The following is a 27,261-nucleotide window of genomic DNA, read 5'->3' on the forward strand; positions in this document are numbered from 1 at the left end:
AGGCATATGTTAAAAAAACCAAAGTTCTGCAAAATTAAATACCAAGAAGCTGGTGCTTTAAAAGGGGACTGTGGGATCAAGAGGAGAGGAATAGATGAATGAAGAGGAGAGGGGAGAATGCAGTTAAGAATTCAATGTATATCCTATAAAATTATGAACAGTGAGGTGAGGGACGGGAGGAGAGGGATGGTGAGAATGTTGGAAGAGGTGACACGGAACAAAATACATTAGATTCATAAGCTGCTTTATTAAATGGCAGCTCCTTTGTACAACTACTTACAGATAACAAACAGAAATAATATATTTTTTTTGCCAGTCCTAGGCTTGAGCTCAGGGCCTGAGCACTGTCCTTGGACTTTTCTCAAGGCTAGAGCTCTACCACTTGAGACTCAGCACCACTTCTGGCTTTTTTCTATGTATGTGGTACCGAGGAATCGAACCCGGGTCTTCGTGCATGCTAGGCAAGCACTTTAACCACTAGGCCAAACTCCCGGCCCCCAGAAATAATATTTTTTAAGAAAAAGAAATAGCATTGTATTTCAGGGATCCTCTTCTAAACTTTGGAACAACTTCATTTTCAATGGCTCTTAGGTACACTTATTTTTTTTTTTTTACCAGTCCTGGGCTTGAGCTCAGAGCCCGAGCACTGTCCTTGGAATTTCTCAAGGCTAGAGCTCTACCACTTGAGCCTCAGCACCATTCCGGCTTTTTTGTATGTATGTGGTACTGAGGAATCGAACCCTGGCCTTTGTGCATGCGAGGCAAGCATCTACCACTAGGCCAAACTCCCGGCCCCACGTACACTCACTTTTATTTATAATCTTTTCTTAGTCTCTCACTTAAAAATATTTAAGTTCTAGTAAGTGCTGTTTTCCCTAGAAACAAAACGCTAAATCTTCAATGTATGAAGTCTTCAGTCATTTCAGTTTCTAAAATGCATTTTCGAAATTTGATGGATAGATTTATATGTTTCATTCAAAAGCCACATTCTCAACATTACTTTTATATCTTCTTCTTATGCTTTACAACTTATGAAGCTAAAATGTGTTACAAGTATAAATGAAATACTGTGTGATGAAAATTAAGTGTAAGTGAGGAACAATGGAATAAAAAATGTGTGGTAAATACAAACAAAGTGTTACAGCCAGGTGATTTATTGAAAAAATGTCATATATTCCTGGATGAATAGATTTTTATTTATTGATATAGTGATTAAAAAGTCACTGGAAATGGAAAATTCAAAAGTGATGGAATTCAAAACTAAACACAATGAAATATCATGAAGAAAACCATGAAACAGAAGAAATCCAAGGGTAGAATTATAGATTTTTATATAAACTACAAGAGAAAATCTGGGGGGAAAATACCAAGAGGAGGGGCAAAGCACAAAGGGAGCTTGACTTGCAAACAAAACTGCTCTTAATAAGGTAATTAATAAAACACAAAGGGTCAATGCCTAGGTGCCCCTTTATATTTATATGAAATAATATACGTACTGAAATGAACTTCAAGATACGGAGACAAGAGACCTGTTTGCTTAGGTTTTAGTTTTTGATGATTCTGTCGCCTTTCCCTTATGCGCGGTGTGTTTAAATGTACATCGTTGGCAGCATTGTGGGGAGGGCACAGAACTCAAGGGGAAAAGGGTGAGTGCAGTAGTGGAGCTCACTGGACACTGATGAAAATGAACTCCACAACTTGTGGGTGGTGACAGGAGGGAGGACCAGGGGAGAGTAAGGGAACAGAAGATACTGTGTGAAAGAAAATACTCATTACCTCATTCATGTAATTGTAATCCCTCCATATACCACCTCTATAATAACAATAAATAAATTAATAATGAAAAAATAAGTAATATAAAATGCCTCTTAAATGGGGCCAGGAGTTTGGCCTAGTGGTTAAAGTGCTTGCTTAGCATGCACGAAGACCCGGGTTCCATTCCTTGGTACCACATACATAGAAAAAAGCCAGAAGTGGTGCTGAGGCTCAAGTGGTAGAGCTCTAGCCTTGAGAAAGTCCAAGGACAGTGCTCAGGCCCTGAGCTCAAGCCCAGGACTGACAAAACAAAACAAAACAAACAACAGCCTCTCAAATAATACAAATTTGCTGCTGCTAAGGCATTCTGAATAAACACCATTTTTAGGGTTAGATCAAAGGATTTATAGAAAATTTGTTGGATATTCAAGTTTTGAATTTATTTTAACAAGTCAGTGGGTGACTCAAGCTAGCATATTTATGATACTAGAATCTAACCATGCTAAATGAACTCATAGTAGGTATATATCACAATGTGTCTGTTACACAGGTGTTATTTCATATCAAATTAATAAACACTATATTTTATTTTATATATCATGAACAAAACTGAATATGCATGAAAATAATTTAGGTCAGAGATTATTTTAAATTGACTGTGTGCACATTACATTTTGATGATTGGGCTCAAACAATTTGTAGAGGGATACAGTATTTTAGGTGACATCCTTAGAACACTGAAGCTTTCTGGAGTCTCCCAAAGTGCTATGTTCATTGAAGATCACAATATCTAACTTAAGGCATAAAGAACTGGCTGATATTTGAATTATATTTAATTATTTAGAAGAACAGAATATTTATTTTAAAAATAGTGTAAGATATAGCAACTCCCAGAAGGGTCTTGAGAATTTCTGAAAATAAAGAGTAAGGAAATTTTACCTTGTAGCTTCAAAATATAGTCTGGGACAATGAAATCTCTGCCTACAAGAGTAAAAGTGAATATCATCCATGAGATGCTATCTAACCCTACAGAAACTTTTTACTTTTTTGAAATAGCAATAAAGGAAAATAGACAAATGACATTTTGTCCCTCCCTCCCTCCCTCTTTTCTTCCCTCCCTCCTTTCTTTCCTTCCTTCCTTCCTTCCTTCCTTCCCTCCTTCTTTCCTTCCTTCCAGTGAGTGGTACTCACTAGACACTATGTTGAAAACAAACTATACAAAACTTGTGGGTAGGGATGGAAGGCAAGAACTTAGAATACGGGGAGGGGTGACACTGTTTAAGAAGAAATGCATTCTCTATCTGGCTTATGTGACTGTAACTCCTCTGTGATTCCCCTTTATAATAACTATTTAAAAATGAATGAAATGGCTAGGAATGTGGCTTAGTGGCAGGGAGTGCTTGCCTAGCATGCAGAAGGCCTTGGGATCAATTTCTCAGTGACACATAAACAAAAAAAATACATGAAATGAGAAAAAATAATGTAATTCATAAAATTATCCACAGAAGAGATCAGCAATGAAAATTCAACATAAAATATTAGACATCAAATGTTTGGCTAAATAACTATGGAGAAGTATATAATGCAAAAATAAACTCTCCTTGAAGAATGTTTAGGGCCTTAAGATTTCCAATGTTCAACATTAGTGGGTGGCTAGCAATTCTGCAAACAAGACACAATTAGTTTTTAAAATTAGTTTAAAATACACGACATAGCTTCCCCCTTACCCCTAAATTCAGTTTCTTTCCCTGTATAGAAGACATACTTTTTTTTGAAAAGATATAATTTTCCAAGTAACTAAATCAAAGTGACCACATCTATTTTGCTGATTATGTCCTTCTTATTTTATTTTATTTTATTATTTTTGCCAGTCCTGGGGACTAAACTCAAGGACTGAGTACTGTCCTTGGGCTTTCCTCAAGGCTAGTGCTCTACCACTTGAGCCATAGCACCATTCCAGCTTTTCTATGTATGTGGTACGGGAGGATTGAACCCTGGTCTTTGTGCATGCAACACAAGGACTCCACCATAGGCCAAACTCCCCGCCCCTTATGTTATTTTATACTACCACTGCCTTAGTACTTCAGCTATTGACATACTTGCCTACAGAAGAAGAAATTCTGTGAGAAGGGACTGCATTCCTTATTTAATTTGCTTTAATTTTTTGTGTCAGGGTCTGGTGGCAGATCCTTGGTGGAATTTCAGACTGATGTTACCATTCCATTTTATATGTCATGTTGCTTACATGTCAAGCTTTGTCCTCTCTCTCTATGCTATCTTTGTTAATGCTACCCAATTGTTGTAGGAAAAAAACTGAAGAAAAAAAAACACTGAAGAGAATGACTCTTATTAATGGAAGTCACCCTGAGGAGTTCATTCTACTAGGATTTGCTGACAGACCTTGGCTGGAGCTTCCTCTCTTCATTGTTCTTCTGCTCACATACCCCTTGGCCATGATGGGAAACATCACCATCATCCTGGTGTCCAGGTTAGACCCCCGGCTCCACAGCCCCATGTATTTCTTCCTCACCAACCTCTCCTTTTTGGACTTGTGCTACACCACCAGCATCGTCCCTCAGATGCTCTTCAACCTGGGGAGCTCTAGGAAGACCATCAGCTACATGGGCTGTGCGGTTCAGCTTTATGTCTTTCACATCATGGGGGCCACAGAATGTCTGCTGCTGGCTCTTATGTCCTTTGATCGCTATGTGGCCATTTGCAGACCTCTGCACTACACCCTCATCATGAACCAGCGCCTCTGCATTCTACTGGTGTCTACTGTGTGGTTGTGTGGAGTGATAGCAGCTGTGTCACAGGCCACTTTCACGTTACAGCTGCCCCTGTGTGGCACAAATACACTGGATCACTTGTTATGTGAGATTTCAGTCCTGATAAAGACTGCCTGTGGGGAGAAGAAGGCTAGTGAGCTCACACTGTCTGTGGTATGCACTTTTATACTAGCTGTTCCTCTGTGCTTAATACTTGCCTCATATGCTAGCATTGGACGTACAGTACTGAACATTAAATCTTCTGAGGGAAGGAGAAAGGCGTTTGCAACATGTTCCTCTCATCTCATTGTGGTTTTCTTACTTTATGGTCCAGGTATTAGCATGTACCTCCAGCCTCCCTCTTCCATCACTAGAGACCAGACCAAGTTCATGGCTCTCTTCTATGGAGTGGTGACTCCAACCCTCAACCCCTTCATCTACACACTGAGGAATAAGGACGTGAAGGGGGCAGTATGTAAGCTGGTGAGGAGCATGTCCCATTCAAAGCAAAAGTTTGTAAACATTAATTTAAAATTTTAACACTCAGGTTTTTATTATAAAGCCCTTGTTCTTCTCTTAAAATGTGTCTTCTTGTGTATGTGATCTAGAATCACATCAGTTAGTACTGTACTTAGCTACTTTGCATCACTATGTCATTCTGCTGTGAATATTTTACAAATAAGATGTAAGTCTTGCATGTGTGTGACCTAGTAATTCTAGCTATTTAAGAAGCAGAGAAAAAGATTCTCATTAAAGTCCATCTTGACAGAAAACATGAGACTGTCTCTCAAAATTAGCTAGAAACAAGAAAGATCACAAGCAAAAGGCCCAGAGCTCATATCGCACAAGGTAAAATAATTAAAAAATTCTATTTGAGTTAGCAAACAGTGGAAAATTCACTTTACTAAGTAACAAAATATTCATAATATAAATTGAATATGATTCTATTGATTATTTAAAATAACATGATTTAATTATAAGTAATTAATTTATCATAAAAGCATTACCAGCATTCTCTAGGAGGTTTTCTACATGTGTCACTTGAGATATTTCATCCCAAATCGCGAAGCAGCATGTCTGTACAGATCCTTCTTGTCCATCAGTCATAGCTTTGAAAAAAAACACCCTGTGTTCTATGCATTTTATTTCAATGTATATGGATGCTTTTGCTCCTTGCAAGGTACATTTTTTGCTGAACATATGATATGCAGTAATTTTGTGTGGAGAACTACTGAAAGTATTGCTAAAATTGAAAGGAACAGAATAAAAAAGGGAAGAGCTTTGAGTAATTTCTTTGAAGTATTTTGTGTCTTCTGAACCAGTGAAAGAACTAGGAAGTGATATGAATTTTGACTACCTGAAAATTTTTTTGTGTATAAATTCAAATAAGAAGAAGTATCTTATAAAAGTAAAAAAAAAAGTAGCTGGGCATGGTGTCTCACATCTGTAACCCTAGCTACTCAGGAGGCTGAGATCTGAGGATTGTGGTTCAAAGCCAGCCCGGCCACTAAAGTTCATGAGACTCCTATCTCCAATTAACCACCAGAAAACCCAAAGTGGCACGGTGTCTCAAGGGGTATGGTAGCAGCCTTGAGCTGAAGAGCTCAGGGACAACACCCAGGCCTAGCGTTCAAGTCTCACAACTGACAAAAAAAATGGAAAAGAAGATTAAACTTGAAAAAGAAAACATTATAATACATAGTTATGTATTGGTTAAACAATATGAGTACCTGTTGCTGACAATTTGGATGTAAGAAGTATGAAATTTGCTGCAATTGAAAGTGCTAAAACACATAGCTAGAAGTACCAAAAAGTTTAAACTAGCTCATGAGATTAGTGAAATCTAAGATAAAATAAATTAATGGATGGAAGAATTACATGCTGTTGAATTAATATGTTGTGAATTCAGCATGAAGTGTGAAATAAATACTTTAAAGTGGGAAGTTATTAAGATTTTAGTGATAAATCTGATATAATTAAGATCTAAAAAAACTACTGGATGAAAAGTCATGCTATTCTACATGAGAATAAACTGTAAATCCAGAATTCCTCTGAAAAATTCCAGGCCATCTGGTATTGCACAACTCTTTGAACCAATGGTCCTTGAAAAAACTAGGAAACTGAATTGGTAGACTGACTCATTGCTAGGAAATGTCTAAAAATTTTCACACAGATATATAGGCAAATAAAAACTAAAATTCTACGATATATAATGATAGATTAATTACTATGGACCAATTAAGCTATTCTATGTTAGTATTGCATAAAGACAAATAGTCATTTTAGTTTGGATATAAACACAGAAAGCTATGAATCACAGCTATGTTGTCCTGAGTGGTTTTTCAATCACCCTGTTCTCTAGTAGCTCAATTTTGTTACTAGAGTTTAGGATTATGAAGGTTACTTAATTCAAGAGGGTTTATGATAGCTGGATGCTGAGGAATTATAAGAATAATAGGTCAGGTGCTGGGTGCTTACATTTGTAATCCTAAGTACTTAGAAGACTGAGACATGAAATGTGGGAATTGTGGCTTGAAGCCAGCTTGGATAGCTTATCTCCAGTTAACTCGTTTAACCATTCTGGAAAGCAGAATGAAGGTTTCCCTTATCCCAATTCCACTTCTGGACAGTTATACAATAGAGTACAGTCAAGGTATCATTAAAGCTACAAACCATATTTATTATGGTATTATTTAAGCATAGCCAAGATATGGGGTCAGCCCAGACGGCCCTCAATGAATGAATGAATCCACAAAATATGGTATGTATGGACAATGGAATTCTACTCATCCATCAAAAAGAATGATACTGTAAGGAACTGCAAGAAATTTAAACTGAGTTTTGAGGGACAGCTGCTATAAAAATGTATGCAACTGGGAAAGCAATTCATTGGCCTTCAAACTCACCACTGGCAATGTTTGTCAGAACCAGAATCTCACAACACAAATGGGTCAGTTTGTTATTGCAACTAAATAACCATTGGAATGTGAGAGTGACCTGGAAAGACAGCACAGGGAACTTCACTCAGTCAGGACTCTAATACGATGCAGGAGCATTGGTTACTATGAGGCTATACTGCAGTGGTCTGCAGGCGACCACATAGTCATCAAAAGACAGAGGAGCCAAGAGCAGATATTCCATAGCTCCCAACGTACTGAGCCACACATCGCATGTAGCTGATGGTCTTCTTAGAGCTCCCCAGGTTAGACAACATCTGAGGGACCTACTGGTGGTATAACACAGGTTTCCAAACATGAGGCTGTGGAGATGAAAGTCTAATCTGGACACCTGGATGAGGCCATATTTCTCATCATGGCCATGGCATTATATTATTAGAAGAGTAACAGGAGTGCTAGCCAAGGTAGGCTAGCAAAACCTCATACAATGATCTCTCCAGGGAATCTTTCATGAGTTCTTGTCAGTTTGAGGGAAAAATAAAGCCCTGTATCCAAAATGACTAGAGTAAAGAAGGACTGGAGGCATGGATCAACCAATCAATTATTTTTCTAACAATGGTGAAACTGAATTAAAATTCCAGAACCATCAAGAAATTGGCTCCCTATTCCTCCTGTATCTGTTCCCACACATGTATACTGTATTAGTTGACTTTGTAGATGACGCTGAGATGCAAAAATTGCATGTAACATTCATGAGTATATTCTATTGAAAAATGAAGTCAAGTATATATCTTAGTGGGTATGAATAAGAGTTCCTTTGTATAATTTCTTCCTTGGAGCTGTGATTTCTTTTCCTTATCTCAGCATAGTCATTTGTACTCGAGGAGTCTATATTCTACAACATTGTGCATTTGCTGGCATTTCCCACTATTTCAGATGCTCTGTCATGCACTAGAGCTGTTCTTTTTCCCCAATATGATATACATTTTGTGAAGGGACAAAAATAACAGATTTATTTACAATAACAACTGACCTATTTACCTTTTTCATAATTTGTGATTCAGTAAAGCTTCCATTGTTCAAAACAGAAAGAGCAGATCGGGAATGTGGTCTAGTGGTGGAGTGCTTGCCTAGCATGCACAAAGCCCGGGGTTCGATTCCTTGGTACCACATACTCAGAAAAATCTGGAAGTGGCTCTGTGGCTAAAGTGGCAGAGTGCTAGCCTTGAACAAAAACTGCTCAAGGACAGTGCCCAGGCCCTGAGTTCATGCCCCAGGACTGGCAAAAAAAAAGCAAAACAAAACCAAAAACCAAAAACCAAACCAAACCAAACCAAAAACCAGAAAGGGCAATTCCTGGCCAAAAAAGGGGCTTTTCAAGTTGGGGGATAAGGAAATAAAACAACAGAAAATGTTAATTCCTGTCACTTTAGATTGTTATTATTTGGGGGTGAGCATGGAGGGAGGGTAAAATGGAGCACATAGTCCTTTTTCATTATGTCAAACAGACCAGTATCTTACCTTTTCAGGAGAAACTGGGCTGCTTTGGACTGATTTATCTTAATGTTTTAGCAAAAGTGACTGCATTTTGGTTTGATCTGGTATATTGGGGCAAAATTAGACTTCATTTTAGAAAGAAATAGGCTTCCATACTTTTTTTTGCCATTCCTGGGACTTGCACTCAGAGCCTGGGCACTGTCCTTGAGCTCTCTCAAGGCTAGCACTCTACCCCTGAGCCACAGTACCACTTTCAGATTTTTGTATGTATGTAGTACCAAGGCTTCCTGCATGTTAGGCAAGCACTCCACCACTAGGCCACACTCCTGGTCCCTGGGCTTCCATACTTAAAAAATAAATAGTTTCTATACTGTGTTCTCAGAAGGGTGAATCAATAGGCTTTCTCAATCTCTGATTTCTGATGTGTTCATCTGAGATTTAGAGGGTAGAGCATAGTGAGTCTGAGGTATGGCTTCCTAGCCAAAACATACCAAGCTTCCTCTGTTGTTCAACCAATGGTCACTGGTACACTAGGTGGCCTTGTGGATCTGATTTCCAATATATGTTTTGTCATTCTAGGCATTAGTTTGGCAACAAGCGCCCCAATATTGGTAGCGTCAAGGCAGTTCATTAATGATATCTATGAAAAGACTTGACCGGTGTCCCCAATTTTTCCTATTAATTTGTAAATGCTTCCTTTATTAAACTTGCCTCCATAAGTAGTTTGGTGTGTGTACAGGGTGACACAGTTCTCTATTGTAAATTGAGATCATTTTCCCTATTTCAGTTTATTTATTTATTTATTTATTTATTTATTTATTTATTTATTTATTTATTTGCCAGTCCTGGGCTTGAGCTCAGGGCCTGAGCACTGTCCTTGGACTTTCTCAAGGCTAGCGCTCTACTACTTGAGCCTCAGCACCACTTTCAGGTTTTTTCTATTCATGTGGTACCGAGGAATTGCTAGGCAAGCACTCTACCACTAAGCCAATTGTCAAGGAAATCACTTATCATTGCCATGTGTGAAACAGTATTTTGAGAACATGATTATTGTATAGTGAATAAATCAAATGGTTAACGTATGCATTACTTCACAGGGCTGATTTGTGTGTGTGTGTGTGTGTGTGTGTGTGTGTGTGTGTGTGTGTGTGTGTGTTGAAAACATGCATATTCACTTAGACTCTGTCAATAGCATATTGCCATTAGCTATAGTCAACCTGGTGGACTAAACAAATCTACTGGAGAGCTACTACAAGATCGGATTCATGCTTTATTCCAAGCAGCCAGAACATGAAGAGTAGCCAAAGTTATACTCATAATTCTCTAACGATGGAATGTTTCTCAAGTGATGGAAAACCATTGACAAATATTGTGAAGATTAGGTTGAAAGAATGAACTAGTTTTTCATTTTTTATAGCAGTTCATGGGAGCTGTCCGTGAGCATTTTTGTACAAGGCTAGCACTCTACCAACTGAGCCATACCTCTACTTCTGTTTCTGGGGGGAGAGGGGTGGTTAATTGGAGAGGAAAGTGTCACAGGCTTTCCTGCTGGGGCTAGTTTCAAACTATAATCCTCAAATCTCAGCCTCCTGAATAGTTAATATTATAGGCAAAAACCCAGTGCCTGGCTGTTTTAATTTTTAAACTGGTACATACTTATTTCAGTATATGGGAAGACTAGAATTAGTCATCCTAAAAATATTATGTGAATAATACTTTATTAGAATTCAATAATATAAGAAATGTATATTTTATGAGAATAGTATGTAACACGAGATAGTATAATACAAGAATGAATTATGACAAATAAAACCAAAACATCCATTCTAATTGTTAAATACATTTTTTTGCCAGTCCTGGTGCTTGAACTCAGGACCTTGGCACTGTCCTTGGACTTTCTCAAGGCTGGCATTCTACTATTTGAGCCACAGCACCACTCCAGGCTTCTTCTGTATATGTGGTACTGAGGGATTGAACCCACAGCTTCATATATGCTAGGCATGAACTTTAGCAGTAGGCTAAAGTGCTCCTGGCCACTAAGTACATTTTTTTTGTCTACAAACTGTCACTTGAAACAGAAGATGCTCCTGCCCAGTTTTCCTAAAGCCCCCTTGACATCCTTATTCCTCAGGGTGTAGATGAAGGGGTTGAGGGTTGGAGTCACAACCACATAGAAGAGACCCATGAACTTGGGTTGGTCTCTAGAGATGGAGGATGGAGGCTGAAGGTACATGCTAATTCCTGGGCCATAAAATAAGAAAACTACAATGAGATGAGAGGAACATGTCCCAAAGGCCTTTTTCCTTCCTTCAGAAGATTTTATCTTCAACATAGCACGTCCAATACTAGCATAGGAAGCAAAAATGAAACATAAAGGAATAACCCCTATAAAAATGCATGCTACAGAGAGTTCGAACTCAGCAGCTTCCTTTTCTCCACAGACAGTCTTTATTAGAACTGGGATCTCACAAAACAATTGATCCAGCTTATTATTGCCACACAGGGGCATCTGTAATACGACAGTGACCTCAAAGACTACATAGATAGTTCCGCACAGCCACCCCATGGACACCAGTAGGGTACAGAAGCAGTGATTCATGATGAGGGGGTAGTGAAGAGGTCTGCAAATGGCCAAGTAACGGTCAAAAGACATAATAGCCAAGAGCAGAGATTCTGTGGTTCCCATTGTGCTGAAGAAATATAGCTGAACTGCACATCCAATGTAGCTTATGGTCTTCTTAGAGCTCCCCAGGTTATACAGCATTTGTGGGACAGCACTGGTGCTGTAACAAATTTCCAGAAAGGAGAGATTTGTGAGGAAGAAATACATGGGACTGTGGAGTTGGGAGTCTAATTTGGACACCAGAATTATGGTGATATTTCCCATTATAGACATAGGGTATGCTATCAGGAGAAGAATGAACAGAGGAAGCTCTAGCCAGGGTTGTTCAGAAAAGCCTGGTAGAATGAATTCTTCAGGGTGAGTTTCATTAATAGCTGACATTTTTTCCAACTTGTTTCACCTAAAATAAGGATGTGAAAAAAAAAGGGAGAGTCATGAATAGGGATATAACATGATTTATGCCTCCATTATGTACTCATGGAAGAAGGGATCCAAAAATATGTGGGGCTACTAATACTAATATGATTTATGTATGCCAATTACTATTCATTCTAGGGTGAATTTCTTCTTTTCAACAAGCCTGGCAGTGGATAATTGCTTTAGCTTTTATTGAGGATTGAATGAAAAGTCCATGTAAACATACTTTGGAAACTCCCAAAAAACAATTATTTTCCTTTTTTTTTTGCCAGTCCTGTGCTTGAGCTCAGGGCCTGAGCACAGTCCTTGGACTTTCTCAAGGCTAGAACTCCATCACTTGAGCCTCAGCACCACTTCTGGACCGAGGAATTGAACCGTGTCTTTGTGCATGCTAGGCAAGCACCTTACCACTTGGCCAAAATCCTGGCGCCTTATTTTCCTTTTTATTGCTACAAAAACCAGCCAAGGGATAGTTAAAAGGATGCTATGGTTTTCTGTCTCTAGGCCTTTGGCATAGTAGAGATGGCCTCCTGAGAATGGCTTAACACTATACCAGGTACCAAAGTTGGATACAGTAACAACACGAGATAAACCATAAGGGGAATAAAAGAGGAAAGAAATAACATTAAGAGCAACAATCACAATGATAAACTTCTTGTTTCCATATCCTGGATATTTTAGATATGAGGCCCTTCTCATCTGTTGCATAGCTAATGCAGATTCTCTCCCATTCTGTTCTTCCTAGTTATCTTTTTTTAAAGAAGGGTTCTGTTTTAATTTTTTCCTTGGTGCTAAAAATCAAACTCAGGACTTCACATATGCTAGGCAAGTACTCTATCACTGAGCTACCTACATCCCATTTTCTATTTATCTTGCTGGTTCTGTCCTTTGCCACTCAGAAGTTCTTCAGTTTGATGCAGTCCTTTTTATCTAGTCTTTCTTTGATTTGTTATGATTCTGGATCGTGATTTAGGAAGTTTTGCTCCATGCCTAGAAGGCCTAGGGATTCCCCTACCCCTTCCTACAATATTTTCACAGTATCTGGCTTTACATTGAAGTCTTTGATCCATTTAGAGTTGATTCTGGTGCAAGATGATATATGAGTATCTAGCTTCAGTTTTCTGCATTTTTGCCAGCACCATTTGGGCATTTATCCAATAGACCATAAACCAGTCCATACTAAGGCCATTAGCACAACCATGTTCATCGCAGAATTGTTTACTATAGCCAAGATATGGAATCAACATAGATGTCCTTTAGTGGATGGATGGATCAAGAAAATATGGTAGACCTGACAAATGTAACTGTAACCCCTCTATATATTATCCCAACAATAAAAAAGAAAGAAATAAAATAGAATATGGTGCATATACACAAAAGCATTCTACTCATCTATCAGAAAGGATGATATTGTACCATTTGTAAGGACATAGAAAGACTTGGAAAAATTATATTAAATGAAGTAAGCCAGAGCCAAAGAAACATGGGCTGTCTGGTTTCCCTCATTTGTGGTAACTAGAATGTGCTTATAAATCTACAAGAAAACACAGAGAATGGTTTAAATATATATATATATATATATACACACACATATACACTGGAGCATGATAAATTATATAGGACTCTAGATAGTCACACACTTGAGACCAAAGGAGAATATGCATAGGAGTGGTGAACAAAGGCTCAAAAGCTGTGTGCAAATGATCATATAAAATAATATTCTATAAAATGAACTCCAAGAAACGGAAATGAGACATTTTTTAGTTGCCTTTGTTGCTGTTCTTGCTTTCTTTTGCTTTTGTCTTGTTTGTCAGTTTGTATTTGAGAGGGTAAGAGAGGGCGCATAGAAAGTGGAACAAGAATGAACAACTACATCAGTGTTGTTCACTAGACACTATCTGGAAAACGACCAGGATGTCTTCTGGGTGGGAACAGGAAGGAAAAACTTGGAGAGAGTGACAGAAGAGGAGACACAGTTCAAAAAGAATTGTACTCATCACTCATTTCCTGATTCATGTAATTATAAATCCTCTGTATATCAACTCTAACAATTACCATTGAAACATCGCTTCCTTGCTCTGTAAGTCACTTAGTTGTAAAGGGTGTCAGATTATATTCTTCTAGCCACCGGGCAGTTTTGATCTTCTCTATTTCACGGCATTCTCAAAGCCACTAAGTTGGTATTTCCAAAGTTTAGTGCACACTTGGTGAATTAAAAAAATTCTTTATGTGTGTATTTGTATAAGACATTGATCTACACTTAATCATACCTTCCTCAAAATGTTTAAGCTTTAAAAACAAGTGTTTTTTTCTTACCTTATTTTATAAAGGTTCTTCAGTAAAAAGGAACCAAAGGAATATGCTTGGATTTTTCAGTTCAAGAAACTACGGTCCACAGATGCATCTTTAAGAATTGGCTTCAGAACCATTAGTGTTTCAGTTAATACAGTAGCTGTGGTGGGTAGGAGGTTAGCAAGACAACAGTAGAAGACAGCAAGAATGCTTTATGGCACATTATTAGTATGAATTTTCTTGAGATCTCTTGGGCATTATTTCACATAGGCCATTCATGTATCTTTATCCCAGAGGAGACAGCGGAGAGAGTTCCATGGGAAAACGGTGTTAATGAAAACGTTTCTGTACAATTAGTTACTTAATGGTTAGAGGATCAGAGCAAATCTCATGTTAAATGGAGGGGAACAAGTGCATTTAATTTCACAAAACACTAAATTTTGATTTTTTTCCAGTTCTGGGGTTTGAACTCCGGGCCTGGGCATTGTCCTTGAGCTTCTTTTGCTCAAGGCTAGCAATCTACCACTTGAGCCACAGCACCACTTCTGACTTTTTCTGTTTCATGTGGTACTGAGAAATCAAACCCAGGGCTTCATGCATGCTAGGCAAGCATTCTACCACTAAGCAACATTCCTAGCCCCTAAATTTTTATTTTAAAGCAAGACAATAATAATAAACAAAGAGGTAAATAAATACACAAACAGTACAAAATAAAACATGAATTAATTTGAATAAATAGAATCAGAAATCTCTGAATAGTTTGTTTTCATTAATTCTCATAGTATGATATATTAGACTAAGTACTTTTGCTGTATACGTGCCAGTTTGAGATTCAAACTCAGGGCCTGGACTCTGTCTCTGAGCTTCTGTGCTATAGCTCCACTTATAGCAATTTGCTGGTTGATTGGAAATGATTTACTATAGTAAATCACATTATCCCATTTATATTTATCCCATTTATATTTGTTAATGCACAGAAAGGAAGAAAAATAATCAGTGAAGCACAACTTCATTGTTCCTCAACACTGGATAATATGTGTCTTCAAGGGTTCTTAAAAGTTTATGTAAGATTTTGAATACCAAGTGTGTGAAACAATCACTAACTCATGCCAGCTTTATAATATTTATGAATGGTCTTTCTCATACCTGTTCTTTTTTTTTTTTTGTCAATCATGGGACTTGAACTCTGGGCTTGGGCGTTGTCCCTAAGCTCTTCAGCTCAAGGCTGTCACCCTAACCCTCGAACCACAGTGCCACTTCCGGTTTTGGGGTGGTTAATTGGAGATAAGAGTTTCACAGATTTTAGTGCCTGAGCTGGCTTTAAACCTCGATCTCAGATCTCAGCCTTCTGAGTAGCTAGGATTATAGGCCTGAGCCACACACCCGGCTTATACCTGTTCTTTATTACAATGTTCTCTCAGAAGGACACACACACACACACACACACACACACACACACACACAGAGGGAGTGAGTCATATTCTGTTATAAGGTTTCTATATATAACAGAAGATTTGTATCTGCCCCTAGAAAATATGTTTAATTCTCAATTTTGGGGAATTATATATACTGAATGTCCCCAAAACATATTCCTGAGTTTGTTTTTGAGCTTTTTTGCATTCTATAGTTCATGATCAAGTAGAACTTACAAAAGTGTAAAACTGGTAGAGTCTATTGAAAGCAAATCAATATGGAAGGGTTAAGGAAATGTAAATATCAACATAATGTGGTTCATATCCAATTTGATGGCTGTTCTATGGGAGGTGTGGTGTTACAAAATGAAGAGTGATGGATATTGTGTGAAATAAAGTGATTCTAAAGGGAGCATTAGCTCCCTATGTTTGTAAAATAGTTAAATCTTGTTATGATGATGTTTAGTCCTTAACATACCTAGAAATTTAAAGTATTTTTCACTGCCTTCAAATAGTAAAAAAATTTATGTGAGGTTAAAATCTTAACAAATATAAGGAAGTTTGGACTTTAGATGATGAATACATTCTTAAATGACTTATTGAATATTCATGGCACATTCAAGTTGCATTTTGTGTTTATGTGACTTAAATAACTTAAATCTGTTCAGATAAAAATCTGAGCATTTAGTCAAAATACATACTGAAATAGTAATATTGATAAAGTATTTCCTTTTCAAGTTATGATATTTATCTATTTCTATTTACTATCCTTTCTTCATGCAAAATCCAACATGTATTTGTTCCAGTAATCTAGTGCTTCTCTACTCAATATTTATGCTCTTGTGGCCTCTTGGGTTCCACCAGGGTATTAGAATTCTGAATACCACAGTTTGAAAATACATTGAATTAATAGCAATCATGCTGATTACAGTCCTGGTTTACATTTATTTACATCCTCTCAGAATAGGATGATGAACTAGTAGCCTTGTAACTGTTGGTGCAACTATGAAAAAAATGAGGTTTAGAATATTATGGCTTCTACCTGTATGCACGTTCCTATGTATGTATATAAGTATGTATGTATATATCATCTGTCTACCAATCTACATATTTACTATTTTCATCACTAGAGATTAATTTTTTCTGCCTTAGCAAGCTTCTAATGGCAATATTATTGTTCCTGGCTTCACAAGTATCCAGGATTGCAGGTGTGCACTACCTGTATCAAACTTAGTGCTCATTTCTTAACTATGTGTATGTGGAATTCTAAACACAAGAACTTCACACCATCTAACCTCCAAGTCCATAATTTTTTCTCCAATAATTTATAGCCAATTTTGTACAATATTTGTTTACATTTTTAATCTTCTTAGTCCATTTGTTCTGCTGTAACAAAATAACAGAAACTGATTAATGTATATGCAACTTACTTTGTACAGTTCTAGATAAGGATCCAGTCTCAATTCCAATATGGTAACTCACTGCTGCATCTTTCTGAGGCCCAGAGCACTGTGATTTCACTTGGCAGATGGTAGAGGGACATGCAAGGAAAAACTGTGTCAACCCACTTTCATAATGACCTTCATCCCATTTATAAGTGAGGAGTCCTCATGAAATAATCATCTCCTGTATATTTCTCTCTTAATGCAATTGTGTTGGAAGTTAAGGCTTGACGTAAGGATTTTGGAGTAGCACAAAAATAAAGTGGTGTTTTAGTTCTTACACTGAATCTTAGTACTTTTATTTTTTTTTGAATCTTAGTACTTTTAATCAATGATTACAGTGTAGTGTGTTGTTTGAACCCCCAAATTTAAATAAAAATAGTTACTCAATTTACTCACTAAAGTAAGCAAGCTGCTTTTCTTTCCAGAACCATACTTTCTTTCTAGTACTGATCTTTTTGGATCAAAATGCATTCTGCCTGTTCAAATTCATGCGCAGAAACATTTCCCATCATTCTCACTAATTTGGAGGGCTCATTCTTACGATATTTTAAAGAAGTGTTAAAATATTCAATTCATTCTGTTTATTCAACTGATTTTAATATTTCAGTATATATTACGTAAGCATAAATACACCATATTCATTCATTAAGCAAGAATTATATGTTTCAGGAAATGGAAACAAGTGTTAAAAAAGAATAGTAATGTCTTCTTTGCAAAATACTAGACAGGTAATTGAAGATAATGTATGAAATTCATGATTCTTTGCATTCTAGCATCATACAGACTGCAGTTTGTTTTTGGCTTTGTATACAAACATCAGCCAATGTTTTTGTGAATGATGTGCTTTCGAAGGTGAAACTTAATCACTACTTGAGCAAGAAGAGCCAGAACAGAACTATGTTCACATATTTCCACAAAGGTGATCCCATTTTGTTGCTTATTATCTGAACACCATCCTCAAATGATTATTAGAAATATTCCATATTTTTCAGAAAATATGCTACATGAGATTAGATTATGAAACAAAAATGAGTCATGAAGGAAGTCCAGATAAGTTCACTGAATGTTTACGAGCTGTCATTTGGAACTAAAGATGCTTCTCACCAGGTTACCTAAGGCCTCTTTCACCTCCTTATTCCTCAGGGTGTAGATAAAGGGGTTGAGTGTAGGAATGACGACTCCATAGAAAAGAGCCATAAATTTGGGTTGGTCCCTTGAGATGGAAGATGGGGGCTGAAGATACATGCTAATGCCTGGGCCATAAAATAAGGAAACTATAATGAGGTGAGTGGAGCATGTACCAAAAGCTTTCTTTCTTCCTTCAGAAGACTTGATCTTCAATATAGCATGCCCAATAGTAGCATAGGAGGCAAGAATTAAGCATAGAGGAACGGCTATTATAAAAATGCATGCCACAGACAGCGCAAGCTCATTGGCATCCTTTTCCCCACAGGCAGTCTTGATCAGAACTGGAATCTCACACAACAAGTGATCCAGTTGATTGATGCCACACAGGGGCAACTGTAATGTAAGAGTGGCTTCTGATACAGCATAGGTCAATCCACACAGCCACAGAATGGACACGAATAGGATGCAGAGCCGCTGGTTCATGATGAGGTTGTAATGCAGAGGTCTGCAGATGGCCACGTAGCGATCAAAGGACATAATGGCCAGCAGAAGACATTCTGTGGCTCCCATTGTGCTGAATAAGTAAAGCTGAAGTGCACACCCCACGTAACTAATGGTTTTCCTAGAACTTCCCAGGTTGAAGAGCATCTGAGGGACGATGCTGGTGGTGTAGCACATGTCCAGAAAGGAGAGGTTGGTGAGGAAGAAATACATGGGGCTGTGGAGCCGGGGGTCTAACCTGGACACCAGGATGATGGCGACGTTTCCCATCATGGCGATAGGGTATGTTACCAGAAGAATTGCAAATAAGGGAAGTTCTAGCCAAGGCAGGTCAGCAAAACCTAACAGAATGAACTCCTGAGGATGACTTTCATTAATGAATGCCATCTTTGCTTTTTGCTTTTCCTGTGGTACAGAAGTGGAAAGAAGAAGAAGTTATGAGGCACAGTGATACGCTATTATGTATTTCTTATCCAAGGATGGAAGATAGACTGTCATGACTCTCTGGGAAATAGTATCAGTGGTCTCGCACCAACTCATTTCATTTCTTTTTTTTTTTTGCCAGTGCTGACTTGAGCTCAGGGCATGAACCCTGTCCTTGGACTTTCTCAAGGCTAGAGCTCTACCACTTGAGCCTCAGCACCACTTCCGGCTTTTTTTTTTCTATGTATGTGGTACCGAGGAATTGAACCCGGGTCTTCGTGCATGCTAGGCAAACACTCTACCACTAGGCCAAACTCCCGGCCCCATCTCATTTCTTTTTGAAACACTAGCAATTAAAATCTGCTGCCTTCAACAAATAGCATCGATACTCTGAAGTGAAATTTATTCCTCTGTATAATAAATCTATTGACATGATATTTTGTTTGAGATTGAATGAAAAGAAGTTACTGGACTTTGAAAACTGGCAAAAATGTTTTGCAAACTTGGACTTTATAAAAATTAGGACGATACGCAGTTGATCTCTCTCTCCCTCTCCCTCTCCCTCTCCCTCTCCCTCTCCCTCTCCCTCTCCCTCTCCCTCTCCCTCTCTTACCTGCCAATTCTGGGGCTTGAACTCAGCACCTGGGGACTGTCCTTGAGCTTCTTTTGCTTAAGGCTACCATTCTACCAATTGAGCCACAGCACCACTTCTTACCTTTTCTGTTTATAAGGTACAAAGGAATTGAACCCAGGGCTTGATGCATGCTAGGCAAGCACTCTACCATGAAGCCACGGTTCCCAGCCCAAATATTACTTCATATACTCAGGCATTTTATGGAATAGGTGTGCCATGCATGTTGACTATTGTACTGTTAAATTATTGAGGAGACATAGAAGAAACCACGAAGGTATCAAAAACATTTTAAGAAAATACTGTGTAGCCTCTATACATCACCCCAACAATAAAATAAAATAAAAAAGAAATGGAACAGTAATGAAATATCTCCTAAAATTTGGGAATAATTGTGCTTTAATAATTGTGTGATAAATACAAAAAAGAGACAATACTGTATAGGGGGGTAACAATGTTTGAGAAGAAATGTACTCACTATCTTATATATGTAACTGTAACCTCTGACATCACCCTGACAATAAAATTAAATTTAAAAAAAAATACTGTCCAATTTCAGTCACTCAGTGCAATAATTACATCCATAGGGAATTAAACATTCTTTGTTCTTAATCTACTAAGCTATTTGGAACTGAACAAATATTCAGAAAACTTTCAACTAGCATTTTACTCCCTTACAAATAGAGGCAGTTGAAAACAATCAGAAGGTTTTCCAAGCTCAAAGATTTAACTTCCATGTAATTTTTTTCTTGCATGATTACTTAGTTTGAGTATTTGATTTTATATATTGAAGTTGAATAAATTCATATAACTTATAGGAATTTTATTTTCTTAGTTATTTTTTAAACAGGAGGTGGCAGTATTATGACCACTGACCATGTACAATTAAGCCTGGAATTGTGAACTCCAGGTAATTAGATAACAAGGTAATTGGATAAACCAATATCTCAGTTCAGAGTTATTCAGATCCACAAGCTATTTTACATTTTAAGGACATACATATTCCTTTGTTTTTCAGCAAGAAAGAGGCAATTATATTAAATAATGAGGTTTTAAAATATATTGTACAAACCCTTTAATGGTGAAGTGCTTCATGAAAGCCACATCTTCAGTGTGATCTTTGGATGGAAAGTAAAGATAGCGTTCAGAGACAAAATTTTAAGTGACTCTGCAAGCCAGTTCAATTATTATGGTTCCTAAGCACATTTTGATATTTTTTCACTGAATGTTCAAAACTATGCTGTGACATGCCACACAAAGTGACTCAGTGCAATTGTGTGATTGTACAATATCAGTGCATGTCTGATTGTACAATATCCTAGACAGAAGTGTCCAATAACCGTAATGATCCCAAAGAATCCTAGCAATCTCTGTCAAATATCTCCATAAAGGTTTGTATTCTTAATACCTGCTCAAAACTTACGATAAATAAAATTCATTCTGTATATTTCACTGTAATCACTCATTCCTATATCCTGATACTCACTGAGAAATTTATAAATAGCAAATAGTTGTGAATGCCTTATAGGAAGTAATGAGATATCCAGCCCAAAAGTTTAGACTAGTTTCAAGATTAAAAAACAGAGAACGTCTCTAATCATGTTTTCTGAATGAGCATGACTGATCTATTGGACCTAACTTTTTTTTTTATAGTGCTAGGAAGAGAACCCAGAGTTTTGTGTATGATAGGCATACAACTTACTTTATATTATTCAAGATGTTATTGTAGCAAATGTTTAGATATTTATCAGCCTGTTTATATGGTAAAAATTCTATGTTGCAGTTGGGATATGAAATGATCATGACATGAATTAAATTGCAAAAATAAATATTTAGGTATCCCAAATCTCCCCACATTATTTTATATTTGATCTATGACACCTATTGCCTATTCATTTGTTTTTTGTTTGTTTGGTCAGTCATGGGGCTTGAACTCTGGGCCTGTGTGTTGTTCCTGAGTTCTTCAGCTAGAGGCTAGTGCTCTACTACTTGAGCCCCAGCACCACTTTGGGTTTTCTGGTGGTTAATTGGAGATAGAGTTTCATGGGGTCTTTTATGCCCAGGCTGGCTTTGAGCTGTGACCCTGAGATCTCAGCTTCCTGACTAGCTGAACCAACAGCACCCAGCTATCTTTCAAAATTTTAGAGCAATTCTAGACTTTCCTCTACGAACTCTTCATAATTATTTATACTTACCATTAATGGCTGTGATCAGTAAATTATTCTTTCAGCAATTTCATTAAATTATTATGTTTTTAAATTATGTTCCTTATTATTTACTGGGTTACTTGTAGCTTTTTCTTGAGAAAGATCATCACTCCTGTCCAAAGATTAAATGATAACATATTTAGTTATAGCTCTATAGCTTTCTATGCAGTTTATGAATCAGTATAGACTTTATTCAATAATGCTTACTGGATAACAATAATGAACCATCCATTTTGTAACAAAAAGGAGGAAACAGGACGTTTGAAAGACAACTGGTTAAAGTCAGTCTGTATAAGGTGATGATGATGATGGTGGTGGTTTTATAATGTAAAAACCAAAGAGGATTTTCTTATTCTGCCAACTCAGGTGGACATTAAACTCACATTTTAACAACTGCTGATCTGTTTGAGGATCTGTCTGCTTTTCAAAACTTTAGTTTGTATGGCATTCAGTGACTAATTTGGTTTGATCTGGTATATTGCTTTATTCCCTTGCTTATCTTACAACAATCACAATGCTACTCTTGTCCAGTGGGAGCTTTTATTCCATTTTATCAAATGGAGCCTGCTCTGATTCATGATTGTAAATAAAAGTATTAAATTTAGGTGATTTTCCTGTTGTGAGAGATCAAAAAGAGAATATGTCATGAAAAGAAATAAGCTTGTTCAACAAGCCACTGAAGTAGTTATTTTCTAAGTTTAGAAAAGATCCTTCGAAATGAAATGTTCTCGGTCTTTCACATTCATCCTAAGGGCCAGGATCTGCACAATAGAGCCTTTCTTAAGGATGTTCATAAGTAAATACAGTGGGTGTTGGGCAAGTGTGCACAAATGTATTAACTGAAATCCAGTAGACTCAAGTGAGAACTCAGTGTAATTCTTTAGAAAGGCAAAGGCAAAGTTCAACAAAATAAACACCAGGGAGTGGGTTCTTTAAAGGGATGGAGTGGGGTCAAGGGGTAAAGGGTAGATAAAGAGAAGAGGGGGAGAATGTAGTCAAAAAGTGTATCTCCTACAAAATTAAGAAGAGTGAGGGAAAGGGTGGGTAGAGGTGGGACAGGTGAAAATGCTGAAAAGAGATGACACTGATCAAGACGCACTGTATTCATAAACTGCTCTGGTAAAGGGTAATTCATTTGTACTACTAAAGACAACAAGGAAAGTCAGTGAAAAAATGTACAATCTATAAAACTAATCACTTTACTTTCCATTTTTCATAATTATTCTTCAAGCATATAGGATGAAATTTATTACAATTTTTCATATGTGAACTAAGAAGCCTAACCATGTAGATGAGTCTAATATTTAAGAATTAGCTTAAAAACTTACTTGTTTTCAGGTGATGAAGGGTTTCAAAAAGAAAAGACATGATATTTGAAGACCATACTAGAAAATACGTGTAATTCCTTTTTGTGTTTTCTATTTGTATGCTATTTCTAAAATCGCTTGGGAATGGTTTTCTAACAGACCATTATATATGTTTGTCTCAGTTGAATTAACAGAGAATGTTCCTTGGGACAGAGTTCTTTATAAAAAGTACAATTAGTCGGCCGGGAGTTTGGCCTAGTGGTTAAAGTGCTTGCCTAGCATGCACAAAGACCCGGGTTCGATTCCTTGGTACCACATACATAAAAAAAAGCCAGAAGTGGTGCTGTGGCTCACGTGGTAGAGTTCTAGCCTTGAGAAAGTCCAAGGACAGTGCTCAGGCCCTGAGCTCAAGCCCAGGACTGGCAAAAAAAAAAAAAAAGTACAATTAGTTATGTATTGAATTGTACTGGAAGCAAATGTCTCCTATTGTTTGATGTGTTTTTAAATGATTTCAATTTCTTGCCACTGACCACTTTATATTTTACTTATTTATCTATGTAGAAATGCAAATATTTCACTTATTCTTATTATATATTATATTATATATTTTATATACAATATATTATATATAATTAGTACAGTATGGTGTTTGAATGTAATATATACTGTGTGTTGATTAGCTAAGAATAATTATCTATCATCTAGTTTATCATTTATTTATGATAAAGATATTCAAAATATTTTCTAGCTATTTTCCCTAACACGATTTTAAACAATCATCACCTTTCATGAAGTAGAGCACTAACTCTATCTTCCCTTAATAGCTATGACTTTTCTAACCACCAAGTAACTTATTACTAGGTGTAAGGGACCAGGTAGCTACTATTTCTTTATTGGACAAACAGATGGCAAATTCTTTTTCTCACTTTGTCGACAGTCTGTTCACTTTGCTGATTATTTCTTTGCTGTGTGGACACTTTATATATGACCTATGTTTTGTTTGTTTGTTGCCTATGCTTTTACATCATGGTCCAGTGCTGAGATCAGTGTCACAGAGTATTTCTCCTGTGTTTTCTTCTAGTACTTTTAGAATTTCTTTTGGTTGTTGTTGTTTAAGACTTTAATGCATTTTGTATTGATTTTTGTTTATGAGAGGAGCAGTGGATCCAGTATCATTCATGTATCTGCACATATCTAGTTTTCCCAGTACCACTTTTTAAAGGAATATGGTTTTGCTCGTATGTACACTCTTGTCAAGATGATCAAAAGTTATTTGATTGCGTGTGAACTTATTTCTGGTTTTTCCATTTGGCTTTTGTATCTGTTTATATTTATCATGCTTTATTGCATCTTGTACTTGTCAGCATATTTTGAAGCCAGGTGTTTGATACTCTAGCTCTGTTCTTGCTCCACATTGCTTTGGGTCTTTCATGGCTTCAGATAAATTCTAAATTTTTTTTTCTATTTCAGAGAGGCATGACATTGAACATTAACTTTAAGTAGGATTTATTTATGGGGAAATTGATTCTAGGGCCCTAGTTAGGGAAATCCAGAAAGTCTTAATTCCTTATATAAAATAGCACATTTGCATACAACCTATACACATATTCTCCTACATGCTTTCAATTATATCTAAATTAATTTGAATACCTAGCAAATGCAAATTCCAGGTAGATAGTTGTTATTAAAAATCTTTAGGGAGGGCTGGGATTTTGGTCTAGTAATAGAGTGCTTGCCTAGCATGCACAGAGACCAGGGGTTCAATTTCTCGGTACCACATTCATAGCAAAAGCTTGAACTCAGGACCTTGGCACTGTCCTTGGGCTCTACCACTTGAGCCACACAATACTCCTGGCTTTCTTTTTGTATGTTGTACTGAGGAGTCAAACCAGGTCTTTGTGCGTTCTAGGCAAGCACTCTACCTCTAGGCTACACTCCTGGCCCATCACTTCCAGCCTTTTGATGATTCGCTGGAGATTAAGGATCTTATGGGCTTTCCTGCCAAGGCTGACTTTGAGCCACTATCTCTAGCACACGGCGTCTGGAGTAGCTCAGATTACAGGTGAGCCACTAGGACCCACTGGCTTTCATGTTCAATACCAGGCCCCTGATCCTTATGTGGTGTCTCTTACTCTGTATTTCATTGACATGAGAATCCCACTAGTCTTACAACCTTCTATAATTAGGAGTACACGCTATGTTAGACCTCATTAATAAAAACTTCTCAACTTCCAGCTGCTGGAAATAATCAAAGTTTACTTTTCACTGGTGCTACTTGTCTATCAATGTAGAGCTCTACATTGTTATCAATCTGGCTCAGAGTCACTAGGAAGTCTCTTACATCATTTTGACTGGTAGAGAGAGAGAAAACACAGATTTTAAGTTCATCACCCACACATTTTTTGTTTGTACTTTGTTGGGAAAACAAATTAAGCAACCAAGTGTGCATACAATAGGGCAAGTAAATATACTCCATCATTCATCTAGAAAATGTGTGTGTGTGTGTGTGTGTATGGAAGAGGAAAATTAAATATTTATGATCATTTATTTTCCACACGTGAAAAATAAATACTCTTTAAAGTACTCTAAGTAATAAAACAAGAACCAGATAATATTTCTGTACTCAAGTTGGCAAATGTCTTAAAAGATAACTCAGAGTTAGGAAAGGGCCATGAACTCTCATGTGCTATGTACAGAGGCTGTGCAAATGTGGAATGCTACACAATTTTTGCAGTGCCATTTGACACTGTGTATTAATGTTTAGGTTTTCTAAGAAATGTATAAATTGAGCCAGAAATACAATTTTTAAGAACATAGGCTGACATTTTGAGCTGGATTCGTGTGTGTTGAATTCTTTATGTATTATTTATAATGGACAAGTCAAATAATTTAAATATTTAACAATACAGAAATGCCAAATGAATTTTATATATCTGAATGGGAAATTCAGTTTGTAGTTGTTGACGTTATGCTTTCAGGAATAGTGGAGTAGACTTTAAGATTTAGTATACACAGAGAACAGATAAATTTATGAAAATAATTATAAACTCTTTTGACAATGTGGAGTAGTACATAAATAGTAATGTAAAGAATAGTATTAGAAATATAGAAATGAAAAGAAAGAGACAGACAGGAAATTGATAATAGGAATCATTGGTCTAACTGAGATATGATTCATGGTTTCTTATTTGTATTAAAACAGTTTGAGATGGGGGCTGGGAGTTTGGTCTAGTGGCTGCTTGTGGTGAAAAAGAGGCTAATGAACTCATTCTCTCTGTGGTATGTATTTTTATGCTAGCCCTTCCCCTATGTTTAATCCTTGCTTCTTATGCTAGTATTGGATGTGCCATACTGAAGATGAAATCTTCTGAGGGAAGGAAAAAGGCCTTTGGAACATGTTCCTCCCATCTCATTGTAGTTTTCTTATTTTATGGCCCAGCCATTAGCATGTACCTTCAGCCCCCCTCCTCCATCACTAGAGACCAGCCCAAGTTCATGGCTCTCTTCTATGGAGTGGTGACTCCAACCCTCAACCCCTTTATCTACACCCTGAGGAATAAGGATGTCAAAGGGGCTTTAGGCAGACTGGGAAGGAGAGTCATCAGTTCCAAATGACAACTGTGGACATTGAATCGTATAATTTTTCAATAAGGTTTATATGGGTCTCTCTAATGACTTATTCTTATCTTACAAGTCTCATCCTATATATTCTTGAAACACATATCCCATTTCCTACATTCTTTAAAATAACTTAAGATATGGATCAAACTCAGCTAATATTCATCAGGTTATGTACACATTTATGAAGAAGTATTAAAACAATTTCCTTTTCTTGGCTTCAAGTTGATATCGTAACAGTGTTAAGGAGTTTGAACATTGGCTCTATAAAAAATAAGTTCATTAGATTTGTCTATTCCTTGTAAAAATAGTGTAGCAACCATTCACCAATGGCATTCCT

The 27,261-nt window shown here is 37.1% G+C and overlaps 3 protein-coding genes across 3 annotated transcripts; 1 reads left to right on the plus strand and 2 right to left on the minus strand.

Moving 5' to 3' along the window:
• Positions 1-4,094: 4,094 nt before the first annotated feature.
• LOC150048072 (olfactory receptor 2B11-like) lies at positions 4,095-26,918 on the plus strand. Its single transcript, XM_090355379.1, has 2 exons — positions 4,095-4,673; positions 26,559-26,918. The coding sequence occupies exons 1-2, from the start codon at positions 4,095-4,097 to the stop codon at positions 26,916-26,918; spliced, it is 939 nt and encodes a 312-aa protein (XP_090211505.1).
• On the minus strand, positions 10,983-11,921 carry LOC150048073 (olfactory receptor 2B6-like). Its single transcript, XM_090355377.1, has one exon. The coding sequence runs from the start codon at positions 11,919-11,921 to the stop codon at positions 10,983-10,985; it is 939 nt and encodes a 312-aa protein (XP_090211503.1).
• LOC150048074 (olfactory receptor 2B6-like) lies at positions 18,184-19,122 on the minus strand. Its single transcript, XM_090355378.1, has one exon. It carries the CDS (start codon positions 19,120-19,122, stop codon positions 18,184-18,186), a length of 939 nt encoding a protein of 312 aa, XP_090211504.1.
• Positions 26,919-27,261: the final 343 nt, after the last annotated feature.

This window comes from Megascapheus bottae, chromosome 22 (assembly GCF_031878675.1).
Source record: "Megascapheus bottae isolate mThoBot1 chromosome 22, mThoBot2.hap1, whole genome shotgun sequence".
Classification (NCBI taxonomy): domain Eukaryota; kingdom Metazoa; phylum Chordata; class Mammalia; order Rodentia; family Geomyidae; genus Megascapheus; species Megascapheus bottae.